Source organism: Dysidea avara, chromosome 5, assembly GCF_963678975.1.
Source record: "Dysidea avara chromosome 5, odDysAvar1.4, whole genome shotgun sequence".
Taxonomy (NCBI): Eukaryota; Metazoa; Porifera; class Demospongiae; order Dictyoceratida; family Dysideidae; genus Dysidea; species Dysidea avara.
In genome coordinates, this window is record NC_089276.1 from 31,291,280 (window position 1) to 31,309,013 (window position 17,734).

General features: G+C 38.2%; 1 protein-coding gene across 1 annotated transcript; it reads left to right on the top strand.

The window, feature by feature from the left end:
- The first annotated feature begins 9,042 nt into the window (after window positions 1-9,042).
- Window positions 9,043-11,042, top strand: LOC136255186 (putative leucine-rich repeat-containing protein DDB_G0290503). The gene is made up of 5 exons (XM_066047908.1): window positions 9,043-9,114; window positions 9,203-9,261; window positions 10,215-10,568; window positions 10,624-10,732; window positions 10,785-11,042. The coding sequence occupies exons 1-5, from the start codon at window positions 9,043-9,045 to the stop codon at window positions 10,920-10,922; spliced, it is 732 nt and encodes a 243-aa protein (XP_065903980.1). The 3' UTR covers window positions 10,923-11,042.
- The last annotated feature ends 6,692 nt before the right edge of the window (window positions 11,043-17,734 follow it).

A 17,734-nucleotide genomic window follows, 5' to 3' on the forward strand; every position in this document is an offset into this window, starting at 1 on the left:
TGCATTACAACAGTAGTGTCAAGCTGTAATTGATGATAATTGATGAGATAAACAATGCAAATCAGTGCATAGCAAGTGGCAGAGTTAGCTGTGTAACGATAATGGCCATCGTGAAGTACTTTATGTACTTGTACTGGTACTTAGCAGTAATTCCTTTTAATCAACAAATATCAAAAGGTGCTCGGTTCTTGCATATAATCTGTTTTCAGGATCAACTTTGAGGCCTATAAAATTCAGGTATGTATTCCAGTGCCAAACAATAAATTATGTCATTCAATGATATTGGAAGTGACCAAGTGACCAGTGCAGAAATTTTGTACCTTAGCTGCATATATTGTACTTTGCATTTCCATACAGTACCAATTAGATACATTACTGTAACGTAAGAATCATGCAGTACAGTTATATAGATAATTGGGCAAATACAGTACAAGTTATGAAAACAACCCCACTCAGACAGTATAATTGGTCATGTACACAAAGACAATTCATGAGTGTTGTATTTCTTTGTACACGCAAGTATAGGCGGTGCTTTAAATGTTATATTGTATTTCCTGGTCTTAATGCTCAGAGCATTCATCTTGCATGCCCGAAAAGTTTCGCTTTATGGTGATCAGACTATCAGTATAATTGTCCATGTAATCTATTTCTTGTAGAACCTACTGGACTGGCTAGATTTAGCAATTTACAATGTTGAGGCAAGCACTGCACTTGGCTTCGCGTCATGCTGTACTAGCCTTTCAACATGTCCCCTTGTGCTGTATGTTCTGTACACAGCACAGCGGTGCTTAAACTATAACATAATGACATGGTATCTGAATTTCATAGACACTTCTTTTTTGTGTGAAGTAGCAGACTTGACTAGTTGACACAGCATGTACAATTTGCTCTTAAAAATAAAGAGCAGCTACTGTATGCATGTAAACACAGAAAACGTCTCACCTGTTTTTAATTTCATCCATTTTCTTTGATTTGCTTTCTAGTTTTCCTTTAACATCGTCATATTTCTCTTGTAATGAATTACACTGTTCTTTTAAAGCTTTCATTCTGGAAAAGAAGCAACACCATTATTGTATCATATAGCACAGGGTTTGTGAATGCAGTTACCACTATGATTTTTGTCTATACTGATAGCATTTGTGACCGGATTTGCAAAAAGGTACCTTTTCCATACATTTGACATACCAGCAAACAAATTGATGTAAATTTGACTTGTTAAACTGATTAACTTGCTCTTAGTATCACAATGTAGCCGGATACTGTAGCTACATTCATTGAAATTTCAAGCAACTATATGCCATGATAAAAAAGTTATGAAGCTTTACAGTTCAAAAAATGGATCAAATTTTGTGTGTGAAAAAGGTACCTTTTCGCAAATCAGGTCACAATTGTATTCTAATGCTTTAGAATAATAACAAAAAAAATCAATAGCTAGCTACTTTAAATAAAACTAGGCACCTTGCTTGTAAAGGAGATACTGTAGGCTTAAGCTCCATTGAAACAAATAAATCAATGAAAATGGGCTTTTCTCTACATTCTATACTATAAATTTAATGTTGACACAATACAGTATAGTGTAGCATTATTGTTCTGTGTATAGTATCCTTCCTTCACGAGTACAAGTCAGAGTGATAGTGTCCAAGTGGTATGAGGCATTGGTAACTCAAGAATATTTTAACATTGAGCTTTACTACTGTATGTTGAACTAACATACTAAACAAATGTGTTAGTATGGTGGAGTCAAGATATTCAAAAGATTTTTGTAATCATTTTATCAACAGTTTGCATGAGAATTTCTTGCTTGGGAATGTAGTTCATGGTTGGTCCAAACTATTGGTTCTGCTCAAGCTGAATCAACCAGAGCAACTCCTCCAGTCCTGGAACACCTTGCAAGGCTAACAGTAAGTTACAGGACTATTGACTAGTATCCTGAACTTGTTTCAGGACAAGTTTGTATATCACACATGCACTTAACATTGGAAACTATACCTTGAAAACAGTATACTTCTCTGCTTGTCTACAATGGCAAGAACGTAACTTGCAAGGATCATGGTTAATATGCTGAGGGGCTACTACCTATGCAACCATGCAGATAAAGTGTTTCTATTACATAATTATTTTCATGATAAATACTATTCATTGGCCAGCTAACTAAAATGTTCCTGAGCCACTGAGTCTACAGTTAGCTTCACAGTTGTAAGGACTATATAGTCGTACTGTACACCCAACCATGGTTAATAAAAGTTAGTCCAGAAGTCCAGTACAGGATATGCTCATAAACCAAAATTATGTTACTCAATTGGCTGTGGCTTTGTGGTAGTTTTTTGGTGTTTACGGGTAATTTATGGGAGAGGCCTTGTAATGTTTACGCACAAAAGCAAATAATGTCAACTCAATTCAACAAAAGGTTTTTAACTCAATGCATAAAGTTTTGTACCTTAAATCCTAGTGCATGGGAGGATGTAACTACCATACAACTAAATGGAGCAGCTCTGCTACTGTATGATAACACAGTGATAACTGATTTATTGCCATGTAATGGAACTACTTGGACTTGTTCGTGACATCATAACAACCACAAATAGTATTGTTTATCAATGAAACAAATAAAAAAATATTGAAATGTTGCTACAAAAAACTAATGGACCTGTATAGCACTTACATGTGCTCAATCTTACAAATTTAAAATGATTAATCAGACACTATATCAATACTCAAAATACCATCTCTTAGATGATCTGTCAAAATGACAGACCAACATGCACCGTGGTCAGCCATTGGTAAACTGTAGTAAGCAGTTTACATATGTATTGTCTTTTCCAAAGCTTATTCTGATAGGTCAAAATGTAAGACCATGCATGGTTTAATTTGGTCGGCCACTGGTCGGAAAATGACAGACTGTTATTTTAAGCCCTGCTATACTATCATAATGGTTTAAACAAAATTAATGTCAAGAAGCAGTCTGTCAGTGTGTCAATTCAGTTTCGGTCTGGCTATCAGTCCCAGTAGTGTACAGTGAAGAACTAATTTCTGATAACCTCTGGAATAATCCTAACCATCTGCCAGTCTTTTTATATAGTCCTTCCATGCTATGCAACCCCCACTCCACAAACCCTAGACAAAGGCAAATCATAACTGGACACTGCTGCTTCATAAAATCATCCATCGCTTATAGCCTGTATATACTGTCTCTCTAGCAGCTATGAAGTTAGATTCCTAGGCAAAATATGCACACTTAATATACGTAAACTCTCATGATATAAAATAGTTATCTCCCTTATGGATGATATCATTGTCATTACACTTGTGATGTGATATAACGATAACTTACGCTGAACAACATCAATGTGAATTAGCCAGCAGTAAATACATAAATATTTACGTAAAAAATTTCTGGCTGCAATTTTTTATGTAAGTGATTAAATTAATCCTACTTTATTGCATCGAAACTGGTTGGTATGTTTCAGGTAAGTTAATGACATGCACATTGTACATATTGCCAGTATGCCAAAAGACATCTGTCTGGCTGAAGAAACATCTGGCAGTGAGTCTGTAGCCTTACCTATTATATGCTCATCTGAAGGAATCAGGCAGGCATACTGTTAGTTAGTCAGTAGAAAATTCCATTCTAATAAAGCATTTCGTAGCAACTTATTGGAAGCATTTCAGGTCACACTGAAGGCACTTTTGGGCTTGACCAATACTACCAAGGTTCCATGAAGGCATTGCGAGGCTGAGTTTCTACTCAAGTACTACTGTACTGTATAATAGAATACTCATACACCCACATTCGATACAATGTATGCACATATTCTATATCTATATATAGTATATACATATGCACAGTTAGATATATTATCTACTATCTTACTGCTTCTCTTGCTCTTCATGCTGTTGTATCACAGAATTGACAATTATCGTTGCTTGGTTTTCCTATAGATGCCCATTAAAGTATGTAAAGTGTATTTATGTATCTTACAATGCACAGTGATGCATATAATTATCATAACCATTCTACACTATCATTTGACATAAGGGAAAATTGATAACATGATGGCCTTGAACTTAATATCTAATGACAACTACGAACACTATGTCAGCAACTTTAATATGTACTTGGGTAAATGATAAATCATAAATTGGTAATCTGTTATTTACACACCCTGTATTTGTAACATGAAAGAGTATATAGTGGAGGGAAGAGTGTCAAACTGTGTTATATGCTGTGAAAAATGACGCTGTAAAGTCCTATGGCATCGTTCAAACGACCCGGTGATTTATGACTAATTATAAGTGCAGTGGGCATAATTTGTGCATGTTGAAGAAACTGAAGCTAATCATACAGTACAGTAGTATTGTATATTAGGAGGTTTGGGTTATTCTGGCCAAAAATATCACCCAAAAACCACAGGTTGAGGCATCTGGTCAAGTGTTCATTCCACGTGTGAAACTCAATGACTTGGGATTGAAAGATGATTTAGTAATGATGTCCAATTGTCAGTATACTGCAGTATGTACAATGCACTCATCATGAACTTTCACTTCAATCTTTAATCACTTATGGGTATATACTGAATTAGGGATTAAACGTCCACTAGTATATCTTCAGGTGTAGGCGACCACTCTTGTTCCTGTACTTTTCTTTTTCTATGATGAACTTAAAATTCCTAAAACTTGTAAATTAAAGAACAGTGTACAAGTATGGCACATTGTACAGAGGAACTCAGTACAAAGAGAAAGACACAGGCAACTAACCTGGAAAGCAAAGTTTGCAAACATCACCAGGATCATTGACTTTTCCTTGGACAAATCCAGTTCCAGTTTCCACGTGCACTGTACTCTGGGTCGTCATGAATATCAACCTTGCATGCGACATCTTCATTTGAGATTTCATCAAGGTCGCCATTCCCTGCCTTGAGAGTTTTGCTAGCGAAACCGATATGTCTAGGTGAAGTTTCAGCCATGATTGTGATTCCATGTGGACCACCCGCTTTGAATGCTTTGAATTAGTAATGTGTTAAGTAAGAACACTCTTCAATTTGGGGTTATTTTTGCACCAGAGCCACCTTAAGTAAACATACTTTATGTACTGTTGTTCATGATCAGCTTGACCAACAGACAGAACAATATTTGAAACTGAGCTAAAATAGCTGCAAAATTATTTTCAGGAATTACAGTTTTCTTCTTTCCTTACTAAGGCATATCTGAGTATAATAATCATGAAAATGAAAGTTAATAAAACAAGCCTACGTATGAGGTAACAAGTACGTAACTAAAGTACTTAGTTATCTATAAAAATGTACTATAAATTACATGGGATAGAAGTAACAAGAAACTAGTTACTTTCTGAAGTACGGTACTGTTCAAATGCAATGTCATCTTGTGATGAGTTCGGGCAATTAAAAAACTTGCTAATTAAATGGTGTGGCACCAATTTGTTTGGGATGAATACTCATGAGCGAAACGGGCGCCATGCCTTTTATTTTTTAATCGCTCACGCTCTTACGAGACAATGTTGTGTTTGAGCGGTACTGTAACTACCGCAACTCTACCATAAAAATATATTTTTTGTGTTTATACACAGTTCCATTGTCTTTCATTTTGGTCATGAAGTGAAAATGCTATGCTAAGTATCAGGTGAAACCAGGTGATAGTTACTGATCCAGATAGCTCATAGCCCCAAATATCAATCCAAATATGACCCAGGGATATGACCTTCCACAGTTAATAAAACAGGGAAACACATGTACACCCAATTATAACACGCTTGTACCAGTGCAGAGGCATATTATAAGATGGTCTTCTTTCAATAAGAACATGCAAGCTATACAGTACACATTTGCAGTATCATGAATGCTTACTTGTGTTAAGCAAACAGTGGATAGATATGGTTATGCCTGAAAACAATTATAGCCACAGAGCCATTCTACAGGTTGTTTACAATAATTAAAGATTTTGTTCCTAATGGTGATGGTTTTGTGTTAATGGTAGTAGCAGTGTTCTAGAAGTGAGCTTCTAGTGGACATTTACTTTTTCAAGGATGCCTAGTCTGGACCCATTTTAGGTACCTAGCTATACGTGCCCTGAAAAAGGGACTTGTGTCACTGTTACCAAAAACTGGCAAGTCAAATCAAATTATAATATTGCAATTAAGTTGCCGCATGATGTGAGTAGGTAACTAGGACTACATGATTGAAATGTAAGCTATGTGAATTTTTTGTATCAGGGAGGGTTGATGTTCTATTTAACATCTGTCTGTTAAAGATGCCTTTCCTAGGGAAGTAGAAATATTGTCTCCACAGCCTAAACTCAATTGGCTATAGAAAGTCAGTAAGCATCACTGTCTAGATCTAATTTTCCACTTTTCGTGATTTGATTATGGTTGTTAATGTGAGCCACATGTAGTGTAATTATTCATTCCTATGCACAAGTCCTGAATGTTAGACAGACCAGACCCTCTTTTCAGGGTGTTTATAGGCACCGAAAAGAGTTGGCTACTGGATCCCAATGCACCCTACCTGTACTGAGGCTATCTCAAAATTTGCATGGTACAACTAATAAAAATGAAGTGACTAATTAGCCGGTTGTTGGAGGAATTGAAGCACCAGAGTCCAGTGAGTCCTCAGACAATGAGAGCACTTCAGACACAAATGAAACCACTAGTCATCCACCATCACAGCATGGTAAGAGGCATCTCGATCCCCACCCCCCTGGCTTTCGAGCACTGTGCACGCGCCTTGGGAAGTTCAGTGGTAGAACTGGTGACAATGATTTTGTGGTATGGGTGGAAGACTTTAAAGAAGCAACAACAGGCTGTGGCTGGAATGATCAGCTGCGAGCAAGGTGCACCACTGGAGTTGTAACAGTCAACCTCTCTACCTCCTCACGGAGCCTGGTTACTTCCCAATCAAGAGCAGCACACCGTGCACCCCACAACTGTTTATCACTACACAGTTCATTAATCAACGATCCACGTTCCGCTAATTGACGCGCGCTGGCCAGCCGCTTGTCATTCACACATGCACGTTCAACCTCATACCATAGCAATTTCTTTGCTACTGACCCTTCTCTTCGGCATGCGGAGCACACATACATAATTGCCTTAGTACGACAACCAACTAGAGCATTATACAATGGTTCAGACAACTTATCACATTGCCTGATACACGCCACGTGCTCCCACCTGTCACAAAGGTCACACACCAGTGCCGCGTTGGACTCTTCCACTTCATGCCGGCACGTCACGCACGGGTATTCCACTGTACTGCTATCCATAATGTCTTGTAGGGTGATAGGACGAAATCTACTTCTGGCAGCTTGCTCAATCCATCAATGTCGGCCTCAGGGATCTCGGTAGGACCTCCAAGTTGTAAAGCTTGATTCAATAATTCATTAACAATCATTAACAGTCATATAAACAATCATACAGCAATCACGACTTCACTTCTACGATCCCTATATTGTCAGTCTTTCTCTTGACACGAGGCCGCTTCCCGCGATTTCCGTGACTCTCCTCTCAGCTCCGTCCTGCTCCAGATACTACTATCATTAATCACCTTACAGTTACACACAAGTATTTGGTTTTTGTACTACAGTATAATTCAATGCTTTTTATGCTGACTTTCTATGTAGATCACTGAAAAGCTATTCTAAGATGATCATTCTACAATTTTATGCTCATTCCCTTAAACCGTTTGCCTGTAGGCATGGCAAGTAATTTTTTTTATTACACATACCACTTTAGTATGGGTGTTCAATGGCACCATTTGGTGTTTAACGTGCATATTGCCTGGGCAATATCATATGAACACGGTCTACTCATGGTTTTGATGCCCAACCAGTTCAAAGATACGATACACTTTGACTCTTTATATTGAGTAATATGAAGTAATAAATTGTGGGTTTGGGTTTACAGGTTAGCAGTATAGTTGCTTAGTTTCAACTAATTGATTGTTACTAAACTATACAAAAATAGAAATTTTAAGTTTGTTTAGGAAGTAGGGCTGAAACAAATACTAATACTCGACGAGTACTCGTTAAGGATTTTGGTACTCGGATAGTCAAATTGATACTCGAGTACTCGTTAAGAGTGCATGACCCAGCTCAAATGATGTATTTGTCATCAGGGAGTGACACAATGAAGGCTATAGAGTTTGATTGGCATAATTTTTTGTCATCGACACTAACATCGGTACTTTATTGCAGTGTGTGTGTGTGTTATTGTTATTACGTACTTGAAAAGCTGTAAACTGTTTAAGGTTGGTACAAAACATGTCAAATGGGTATGACTACATGCAACTAATATTCGTGAATACTTGATCATTAACTCTAGAGAGTACTCGAATACTAAAATACCATGATCATTTCAGCCCTATTAGGAATCATAGAAAAAAGTAGGGGAACAAGGGAGGTTACCTATACCTGCAGATATACTAGTGAACATTTACTCCCTAATTCAGTCATGACTGAATTAGTGATTAACTGAATTAGTGATTAATGTCATGACTGAATTAGTGATGAATGTTCACTAGTATATCTGCAGGTATAGGCGACCTCCCTTGTTTCCTTACTTTTTCTATGATCCCTAATCAAACTTAAAATTCCTAATTTTTCCTTATACTTGTCTGTTTACTTTTTTGTAACATTATTATGACTGGTGAACCTGCACATACCGCATCAAAAAAAAGGATGGCGCCAGAGTTAAGTTTTTGTCTGAACATGCACCCCAGTTATCAATTACTGATATGATTCGAAAATGAAGTGGCCATTATGCTTCACTTTCACCTATGTTCAGCCCGTTACACAACGCTACAAATGAAGAACAGTAGGAGAAGTGTCTCTGCAATCAATCCAGTCACCAAGAAAAATACAGACGATTCACACACCCAACTATTAATTATTTACTCAAAAGTGAAGTAGCCATTACACTTCATTTTCAGCCCATTATACAGCTTTACAAATGAAGCACAGTAAGCACCTCTGGAATCAATCCAGTTACCATGGAAAATATGGACAATTCCCATTTACAAATGTATGGAAGCCATGCATCGCACTGCTGCAAATCGACACTTTGGATTGTCACCAAAAAGAAGTGGGACACAAAGGAGAACAAAGGTAACTCCATGATGCATGCATTGTGTATACTGCGGTATGCCAAAAGACACATCTATATATATATATGTCTATCGTGTTTTTTTAACAGGCGCATACCCCGCAGCCGGATGAAAGATGGCTGCAGGGGGTTACTGTTTCAGAAAAAGTGTGTGTCTGTGTCATTTCGCCCACATGAGCAAAAAGTTTTGTTTTAAAAATAGTCTGTATGTGAGAAATGAAGGCTGTACAGCACCAGTATTAACCTTCAAGGTAGGTAAGCTTTTACTTCACAGCAGGTTATTTCACTGTGGCTTGAAATACTGGTAAAGCAAATTATTGATGATGTTATGAATGCCTTTCACAATGGGCTACAGTATATGAGCATAAACAATCAAATGTGCTTTGTAGATTTCTTCTAGATGAAAGTGGGGCATGTCCTGTACTACGTGAATGAAAATGAAGGCCAGCCTTGAGTCTTTCTCTAAACAATTCAGTGGCCGATACAGGGGTTTGCATTGGTTTTCAACTACTGACAATAAGGTGCAGCCACTTATCTCAACTATATAGCAGTAGCAAAATGTACTTAAAACCTGGCTACTATGAGGAACTTTTACTAGTGGTATACATCTAACTTTACATTATAGCATAGAATGAGCTGTATATCAATCTAATATGAGTCATTTAATATTGATGAGGATGTGTGTTGGCGTTATTAGTGTACAGTATATCGGAGCAGTTATCGGTATTGGCTAATTTTGTTGCTTACTATTGGTTATCAGAATAATCAACTATTTTGGTTATCAATACAATGCTAACTAAAGCATATTAAACGCATCAGCAACCATTCATTCAATATTGAGCAGTGTTTAATTACTCTAATAAACCATACACCTTTGTTTACTCTAATGGAACAGTCATATTTTTGTTTGAAAGTGTTTGGTTTAAGGTTACCAATTTTCCACTGCACTATCAAAGTGAAATAATTGCCTAGGAAAGGTACGTGCAAGTAGTTTGTGGCCAACTTGGTGAGAATTTTTAATGTTTGTGACTCTCTCTGTACCCATACAGTGTTGTTTATGGACTCATATGTATATTGCATAATATTCTTTTGCTTACCACAGGCACACTAAAGAAGTAGAGGAGGCCAAGAAAACAAGGGACATGCAAATAGAAACTTTAAATGATTTGCTAAAAATGAAAGGTGATGAAATAGTTAAATTACAGAAAGAAAAGGAAGAGATTCTTCAAAGTAAAGGTGCTGAAATGGAAGACCTACAAAAACAGATAAGTGAACAAAATAATAAAATTCAACAATTGGAAGAAAGTTTACACAAAACGACAGAAAATGAAGAAAAAGAAAAGCCAAATGAACCAGATGAATCATCAACTGCTGAAGAGTTAAGTGTCAAGATAGGTGAATTACACACGGAGCTGAAAGAAAAAGATAACATTATAAAGCAGCTAGAAATTGAAAGGTACATATCTAGTTTAATATGCACATAAATGTTACACTGTAATAATAATTTACAGGGACCACTTAAAAGAAACGTGTGAAGTGCTTAAGATGAACAGGCAAACTGTGGATAAATGTGCCAATGCTGTTGAGAAAATTGCAAGTGCTGCTGATAAAGCAATGGATGTAAGTAAAAATTACTACATGCATAACAATATTATGTTTCTTTCTTTTTAAGAAATTTCCTAATGCATCTAAACAGCAGTCAACAGGAAATAACAATACTACTATGGCCGCCACAGTTCAAACGTCCTCCATTGCTGAAAATTTAGTTGACAAGTTGATCAAATCAGACAGCTCTGGTTCTTCAGAATAAAATCAAATCATTCCTATTCACTGATTATTATTTCACATGCATTTTGTAATTTAGGTAACAACATTGTAGCTTAACTTTTTGTCCACTTTGGGTCATAATAAACTTTATCCAGTTGTGTGATAGAGCTTTTTTATATTACCTGACTGCTCTATTAGAGTATCTCGATCTTTTCACCAAAATCATAATCCAGAACAATGCTATAAGTGTTGCTATCATGTTGCAAACTATTATTTAACTTAAATGTGTCCTGTTCCATGACAGATTTCAGATTCTGGAAACCTGAAGTTTCAATTTCTTAATGTTTCAAGTAGTGTGTAAAATCCAAAGGGGTTTCCTGAAACCCCTGGAAACCCCCCTCTGTATGCCCCTGCATTTACATGGGTTATTCTATGTCAAATTATTAGAGAAATTAAAAAGTTAATAATTATATAATATATATCCCACTCTGTACTGAATTCAAATTGAAAACAAAGATGCTGTAGCTAAAAATCATACATCAAGTGTTTCATTGGATTAGTCCTTTCATCACTTCCACGTTTTGCCTCTTTGCTCATATTTTCTGAATTTGTGATTGTGCAATACTTTTACTATATACATAGTGAAACCTGTTTAAGTAGATCATCATACAGTAATGCTAGATCACCTGACTAAATTGACTATTGTATCTGAAATAGTGTCATTTGTGTACAAAATGACACTGTGGTCCTGTGTGATGCAGCCACCTCCAGGAAAAATGGCCCAAAGGTGACTGGAATAGAAAATCGGGTTCACTATTACTTTATGATAACCAATTAAATTAAAGTAATTAAATTAACTAATTTGGATTTTTAACATGCAGTGTAAGTTTTTTGTCGATGTAAGCTTAATTTTCTGTCTGCATGTAAACAATTGTTGGAGAGCACATTTGTAGAATATCTTTTTGCAAATCTGGTTACAAATGTACTCGTGTGTTGAACACTTTATTATGTTGTTGAAAGTTTGCTCTTACGTGCTAAAATTACAAAGTTACCAAAATGCTCAAGCAGAATTAGTAGAAGAATTACATAAATTATTTAAAAAAATTTGGTTTGATGTACATTTCATGATCTGTACTACGTAAGATCAACAGTGTGAGATCACCAACGTTTGTCATCAATGCAAACAGGCATGATTTCAGTATGAATTGTAATGAAGGATATGTTGTAATCTACTCACATAAATATAGCTAGATGAAGAGGTATAGGCACAGTTATACATTTGTACTTACGATCAGTTGCCCTTTCTTCACTGTAAATTGTAGAGATTAGGGCTTTCTATATGTTATATAGTAAAGTAGTGCCCCTCCCAACAAGCTCAATAATTATGAACAGCACACGAAGCAATCATTACAAAAATGATTGAAATAGTAAGCTGTCCTACTAATGGGATGCTTTATATATCTAAAGACATGCTGTGAGAACGTAAGGTTGTACTGATATGGAGACACAAAAAAATGACTTAATCTTGGTATGATAAGTACGCAATTTTAAGTACTACCAAAGTGAATGGGCTCCAAGGGGATATCTTGTGTGATTGTACTGGTGAAGCATGGCACCTGGTATAGTAAGTCACTTGGCTCAATAGAACACTTGCTTACGAACCCACAGCAATGCAATTATAGCCTCCTGTGCATAAACAATTAGTAAACCATTGATTAATTAAAATATGTTACTTGTAACTGCATGGATCCGTGTAATTTGGGGCCAATTATAAGTCTAATATTACAAACGGTAAAGTAAATAGGCGCGCGCAGTGCACGAAGCGCCTATTTACTTTACCGTTTGTAATATTAGGCTTATAATTGGCCCCAAATTACACGGATCTGCATGGCTATCATGTTTCGCTTATGATTAAAATTACAATTCAGTATCGTAATTAAAAGAAATATCACATACTGTAGTAAAATGTGTACAGTTTATTATGTGTGTGTGTTAAATGTGATATACATACGTAATCACTGTAATTCCAGTAACACTGAAAAGTTAAAGGTTTGCAGTTATTCCAACAGGATACAGTAAACATGAACATATATATATTTTAAATCTTGCAGCTATTCCAGCAATACTAAAACGTTTCTATTCAAGGTTTCAAATCTTGCAGTTAATCTAGCAATACTAAAACGTTTATACTAAAGGTTTCAAATCTTGCAGTTAACCCAACAATTCTAAAACGTTTATACTAAAGGTTTTAAATCTTGCAGTTAACCCAACAATGCTAAAACGTTTATACTAAAGGTTTCAAATCTTGCAGTTAACCCAGCAAGATAAAAATGCTTGTACTAAAGATTTCAAAATTGCAGTTAACCCAGCAAGATAAAAATGTTTATGGTAAAGATCTCATGTTTTGCAGTTATATACCATATGTTTAAAACTTTTCTTAAGTAGAGGGGTTAGCTGCAATACTGAAAACCTTTAGTAGACGTGACAGGTGCTAAAGTTTAGGTGTAGTCTAAACTGCATCCGCTTATCGATTGGAAATTATGGCGCGGCGCTTATAATTTCCAATCGATAAGCGGATGCTGAGCTATACCAACAGCTCAGCATCCGCTGAGCTGGGGAGGACGAAGTGGGGACCAACCATACCTCAGAGCCAAAGCATCCTGGAAAGCAGACCTATGGAGAGTGAAACCATGCTCACTCAAAGGTAAGGTGGTGAGCCAGCTTGAAGCACCTCTAACAGTAGCCAAGTCCATCGCACGCCTCAAGGGAGGCCCAAGCTGAGCTATACCAACAGCTTGGGCCTTCCTTGAGGCGTGCGATGGACTTGGCTATTGTTAGAGGTGCTTCAAGCTGGCTCACCACCTTACCTTTGAGTGAGCATGGTTTCACTCTCCATAGGTCTGCTTCCAGGATGCTTTGGCTCTGAGGTATGGTTGGTCCCCACTTCGTCCTCCTTCCCTTTGTGCTTGCGGAACCTCCTTTTCTGTTGAGCATGCTTTATCCTGTCCCAAAGGGGGTTTACCTTCCTTGCGTCACAACGAGATTAGGGACCTTACTGCTACCCTTCTTACTGAGGTTTGTTCCCAGGTGTGTGTTGAGCCAGAGTTAGCTACAGCCGGTTCAGCATTCTGATGAGTTCCCTCTTCAGTGGCGGATTTAGGGGGGTTTCAAAAGTTTCCACGGAAACCCCCTTTGAAAAATGATTGCGTAACAATTAAATGTTTTAATTATCGCGGCGTGCGTCTCGATCGAGATACTCTAATAGAGCAGTCACAGTAGCTACTAAAGTAGTGTGTAGGAAGTTATTTAATATATTTTATGTACTATTACTAGGCTGTGACCTTTTTTTTTTTTTTTTGGTCTCACCTTACCAAACCAGACGATGTAGTGCAAACTTTTGCGTATCTCATGTCAATATATATTTCCACCTTCTAAACTGGAAACCCCCTTTATAAATTCCTAGATCCGCCACTGCTCTTGCCACCTCTAATACTCAGGATTCGGCTCGCTTGGATGTTGCTGTAAACGGTTTCTGGGGAGGTCGTTCGGAGAGATGTTTCATTGATGTCCGTGTTTTTAACCCTTTTGCTCCTTCTAATAGTTCCTCTTCTCTGTCGTCCACCTTTAGGAAGCATGAAAAGATTAAGCATCGTGCTTATGGTCAGCGGGTTCGAGAAGTGGAGCATGCCACTTTCACTCCAATTGTTTTGGCTGCCACTGGCGGTTTAGCCCATGAGGCTACTGTTTTTTATAAGCGACTTGCTTCTCTTCTGGCCACAAAGTGGGGAGATGATTATTCTGTGGTTCTTGGTTGGCTGCGTTGCTGCCTGAGCTTTTCGTTGTTGCGCTCGGCAATTCAGTGTATTCGTGGGGCACGGTCTTCCATTGGTGTTTACACCAGGACTCCACAGTCAGTGGACTTAGTGACCGTGGAATCCCATTTGTCTGCTTAATTTTGTTCAGTTGTCCAGCACTTGCAATCTGTGCTGGGGGTGGTAGGAAAGGGCAGTCCATCAAGCCCGGGAAAATAAAAAATTTCCAATCGATAAACGGATGCACGGAAAGGGTCTGGCCACGCGAGACTAATTTCCGATCTTTTATGCATACCATTTAATATTATCAGCTCACTATCGAAAATCTTAGTCGGGCATGTACTTCACTTCATCTTTTACATCAAGCAGGCTAGTCTGCCTTTGGGGACGGGCGGCGCCATAATACAAGAAGGCCTCACTCAGCGCAGTAGCATAGAGCATTGGTACTGAGAATTTTCAATTTGCAACACTTAAGCGCAATGCGTTCACGTGCACGTCTATCGCGTGAATTTAAAATTCCTACCGTGTTTTTCAGGTTTCTGGCGAAAATCAAAGCATTAACGTGATCAAACACGTGATCCGTGCTTCGAACTAGCAAGGCTTACAGCAAGGCTTACATAACTTGCAACATACTAGCAATACTTGAACGTGTACAATGATCGGCAAAAGGTGCGAATATTCACTTTAAATGCCTTGCAAGTTCGAGATGTTTGAATTGCAGATCACGTGTTTGATCACGTTTATGCTTTGATTTTCGCAAGAAACCTGAAAAACACGGTATAAACACTGTAAGATGTCATGAGACAAATGAAACACTGACACACGGGTTTAAAATCCATCAACAAGTGACTTATTTTTATTTTATTTTTATGACTTGGTTGAATCAAACGGTCTACACCATCGCATGAGTAAAAGGCAGGAAGTGACATACAGGATGAACCGGTGTCATGACGGTTTTGTGATCCGCACAAGTACGAGTCAGTGCAAGAAATCTATCGGTTCAGTAGCATTGTTCATTATGAGTTGGAAGTATCCTTTTGTGTGGCACATGATGCTGCAGTCCCACAATTGATTACATGCATCGTAGCTAGAGACTAGTATGGAGTGATTGCAGACTGATGAGCTATTATATATGCATACAGAATAGATAAGTAACTGTAGCCAGCCATGCCATGCCATGCACTTGAAAACAACAATTTGATGAATGCACGTATGAACCCACACAGATTGTTCACTGGACTAGGTGTACAGGTAAATAGGCTTGCCTGGGCATCATGTTTGGGCTAGATACGCCCCCTGTGCTGCATGAGGCCCACTGCTACAACGATTTTCAGGAAGCTTGCTTCAATGTTAGCTGAGAAGCGTAGCATTATGCACCTATCAATGTAATGCCTGACTACCACTAATATGGGGTGGGGGAAGGTCAGGGATGGTGGGGGAATTGTACCTATTAATTGTACGTATTTTATGGCTGTTGGTTGCTACCAACAGACCTTTGGTGTTTTTTTTTACACCACCAAGCCTAAATAAATAAAATAAATTGATCACCAAATTTCCCCGACATAGTGGGGATTTGTCTTCACTAAAGAAATTCACTCAGACAGCGAAGGTGTGTGCTTTCAGTTTAGGAAGGAGTGTCTCAGGCGCTAGCTATTATTTTCATACTAGAATCCACTCGAACTAACTCATCACTAGACTAACGCCACACGACCGCACAAATCCCCTCCTAGCCCCAACATTCCCGGGGTTTGTAGGTCGAGACTTGGTCAAGGTTTGCATTGCTAGTGCCTCCCCAGTAGGTGGGGAATTGTAATTTTCAGTGATGCAAATCCCCACCTTCCCCCACCACAGCCCGTATTAGTGCATATGTGGCTTGAAATGAGGTATGTAAGTTTGGAAATTAGACTGCTTGTTACTGGTTACAATAGTAACAGAGTAACAACCATGTTAATATCCTTGTGTACACCTATGAATACTACCAACTGCATAACATCAAACAACAGTGGGTAACACCAGGCAACAGAGGGTAACACCAGGCAACAGTGGGTAACAGCAGGCAACAGTGGGTAACAGCAGGCAACAGAGGGTAACAGCAGGCAACAGTGGGTAACAGCAGGCAACAGCGGGTAACAGCTGGCAACAGTGGGTAACAGCAGGCAACAGTGGGTAACAGCAGGCAACAGGGGGTAACAGCAGGCAACAGCGGGTAACAGCAGGCAACAGTGGGTAACAGCAGGCAACAGTGGGTAACAGCAGGCAACAGAGGGTAACAGCAGGCAACAGTGGATAACAGCAGGCAACAGAGGGTAACAGCAGGCAACAGAGGGTAACACCAGGCAACAGAGGGTAACACCAGGCAACAGTGGGTAACAGCAGGCAACAGTGGGTAACAGCAGGCAACAGTGGGTAACAGCAGGCAACAGTGGGTAACAGCAGGCAACAGTGGGTAACAGCAGGCAACAGAAGTTAACAGTGTGTAACAGTAGGCAACAGTGGGCAACAGCATGTAACAGAGGGTAACAGCAGGCAACAATGGTCTAAGTTCATACCTGGGAGCAATACAATATTTCCTGATTAGAAAATTAGTGGTTAAGCTCTCCTAGTTTCCAATCGATTTACCACTGTTATATATTAGTAAAATTTGTAGCCAATAACAAATAGCACATATATACTTGAATAATGCTTTATCAATTTTGAAGCAGCTAATAAGGTGTTGAAAAAAATTAACATCAGGGGTTGATTTATGGTGGGGTATGCTTGGGATGCTGGACCATTCCTTCAAGATTACTACTATGACATAGCAGGGAAGATGGTACAAAGCATGGTGCAATTACGTGTTAAAAACATACAATGCAGAAGAACGGTTAATTTTTCTATACTTATGGAGGAGACATCCTTAAAATGATTCATTTTTTAGTAGTATATAGGGATCAAATTAAGTATAAAATCAAAAATTCTAACAAAACAGTCATGCATAATGAACATCTAATAGCAATTTCATCAACTATATAATTGCAGTGGAAACAATTTCTTGCTTCTATAA

What these genes read in the sequence shown, in the direction of transcription:
- LOC136255186 (XM_066047908.1), top strand. Translation starts at nt 9,043, where the DNA reads ATGCATCGCACTGCTGCAAATCGACACTTTGGATTGTCACCAAAAAGA. An exon ending in GTTACTGTTTCAGAAAAAGT is followed by an intron (nt 9,262 to 10,214) that starts GTGTGTCTGTGT and finishes TGCTTACCACAG; the next exon opens with GCACACTAAAGAAGTAGAGG. An exon ending in AAGCAGCTAGAAATTGAAAG is followed by an intron (nt 10,569 to 10,623) that starts GTACATATCTAG and finishes AATAATTTACAG; the next exon opens with GGACCACTTAAAAGAAACGT.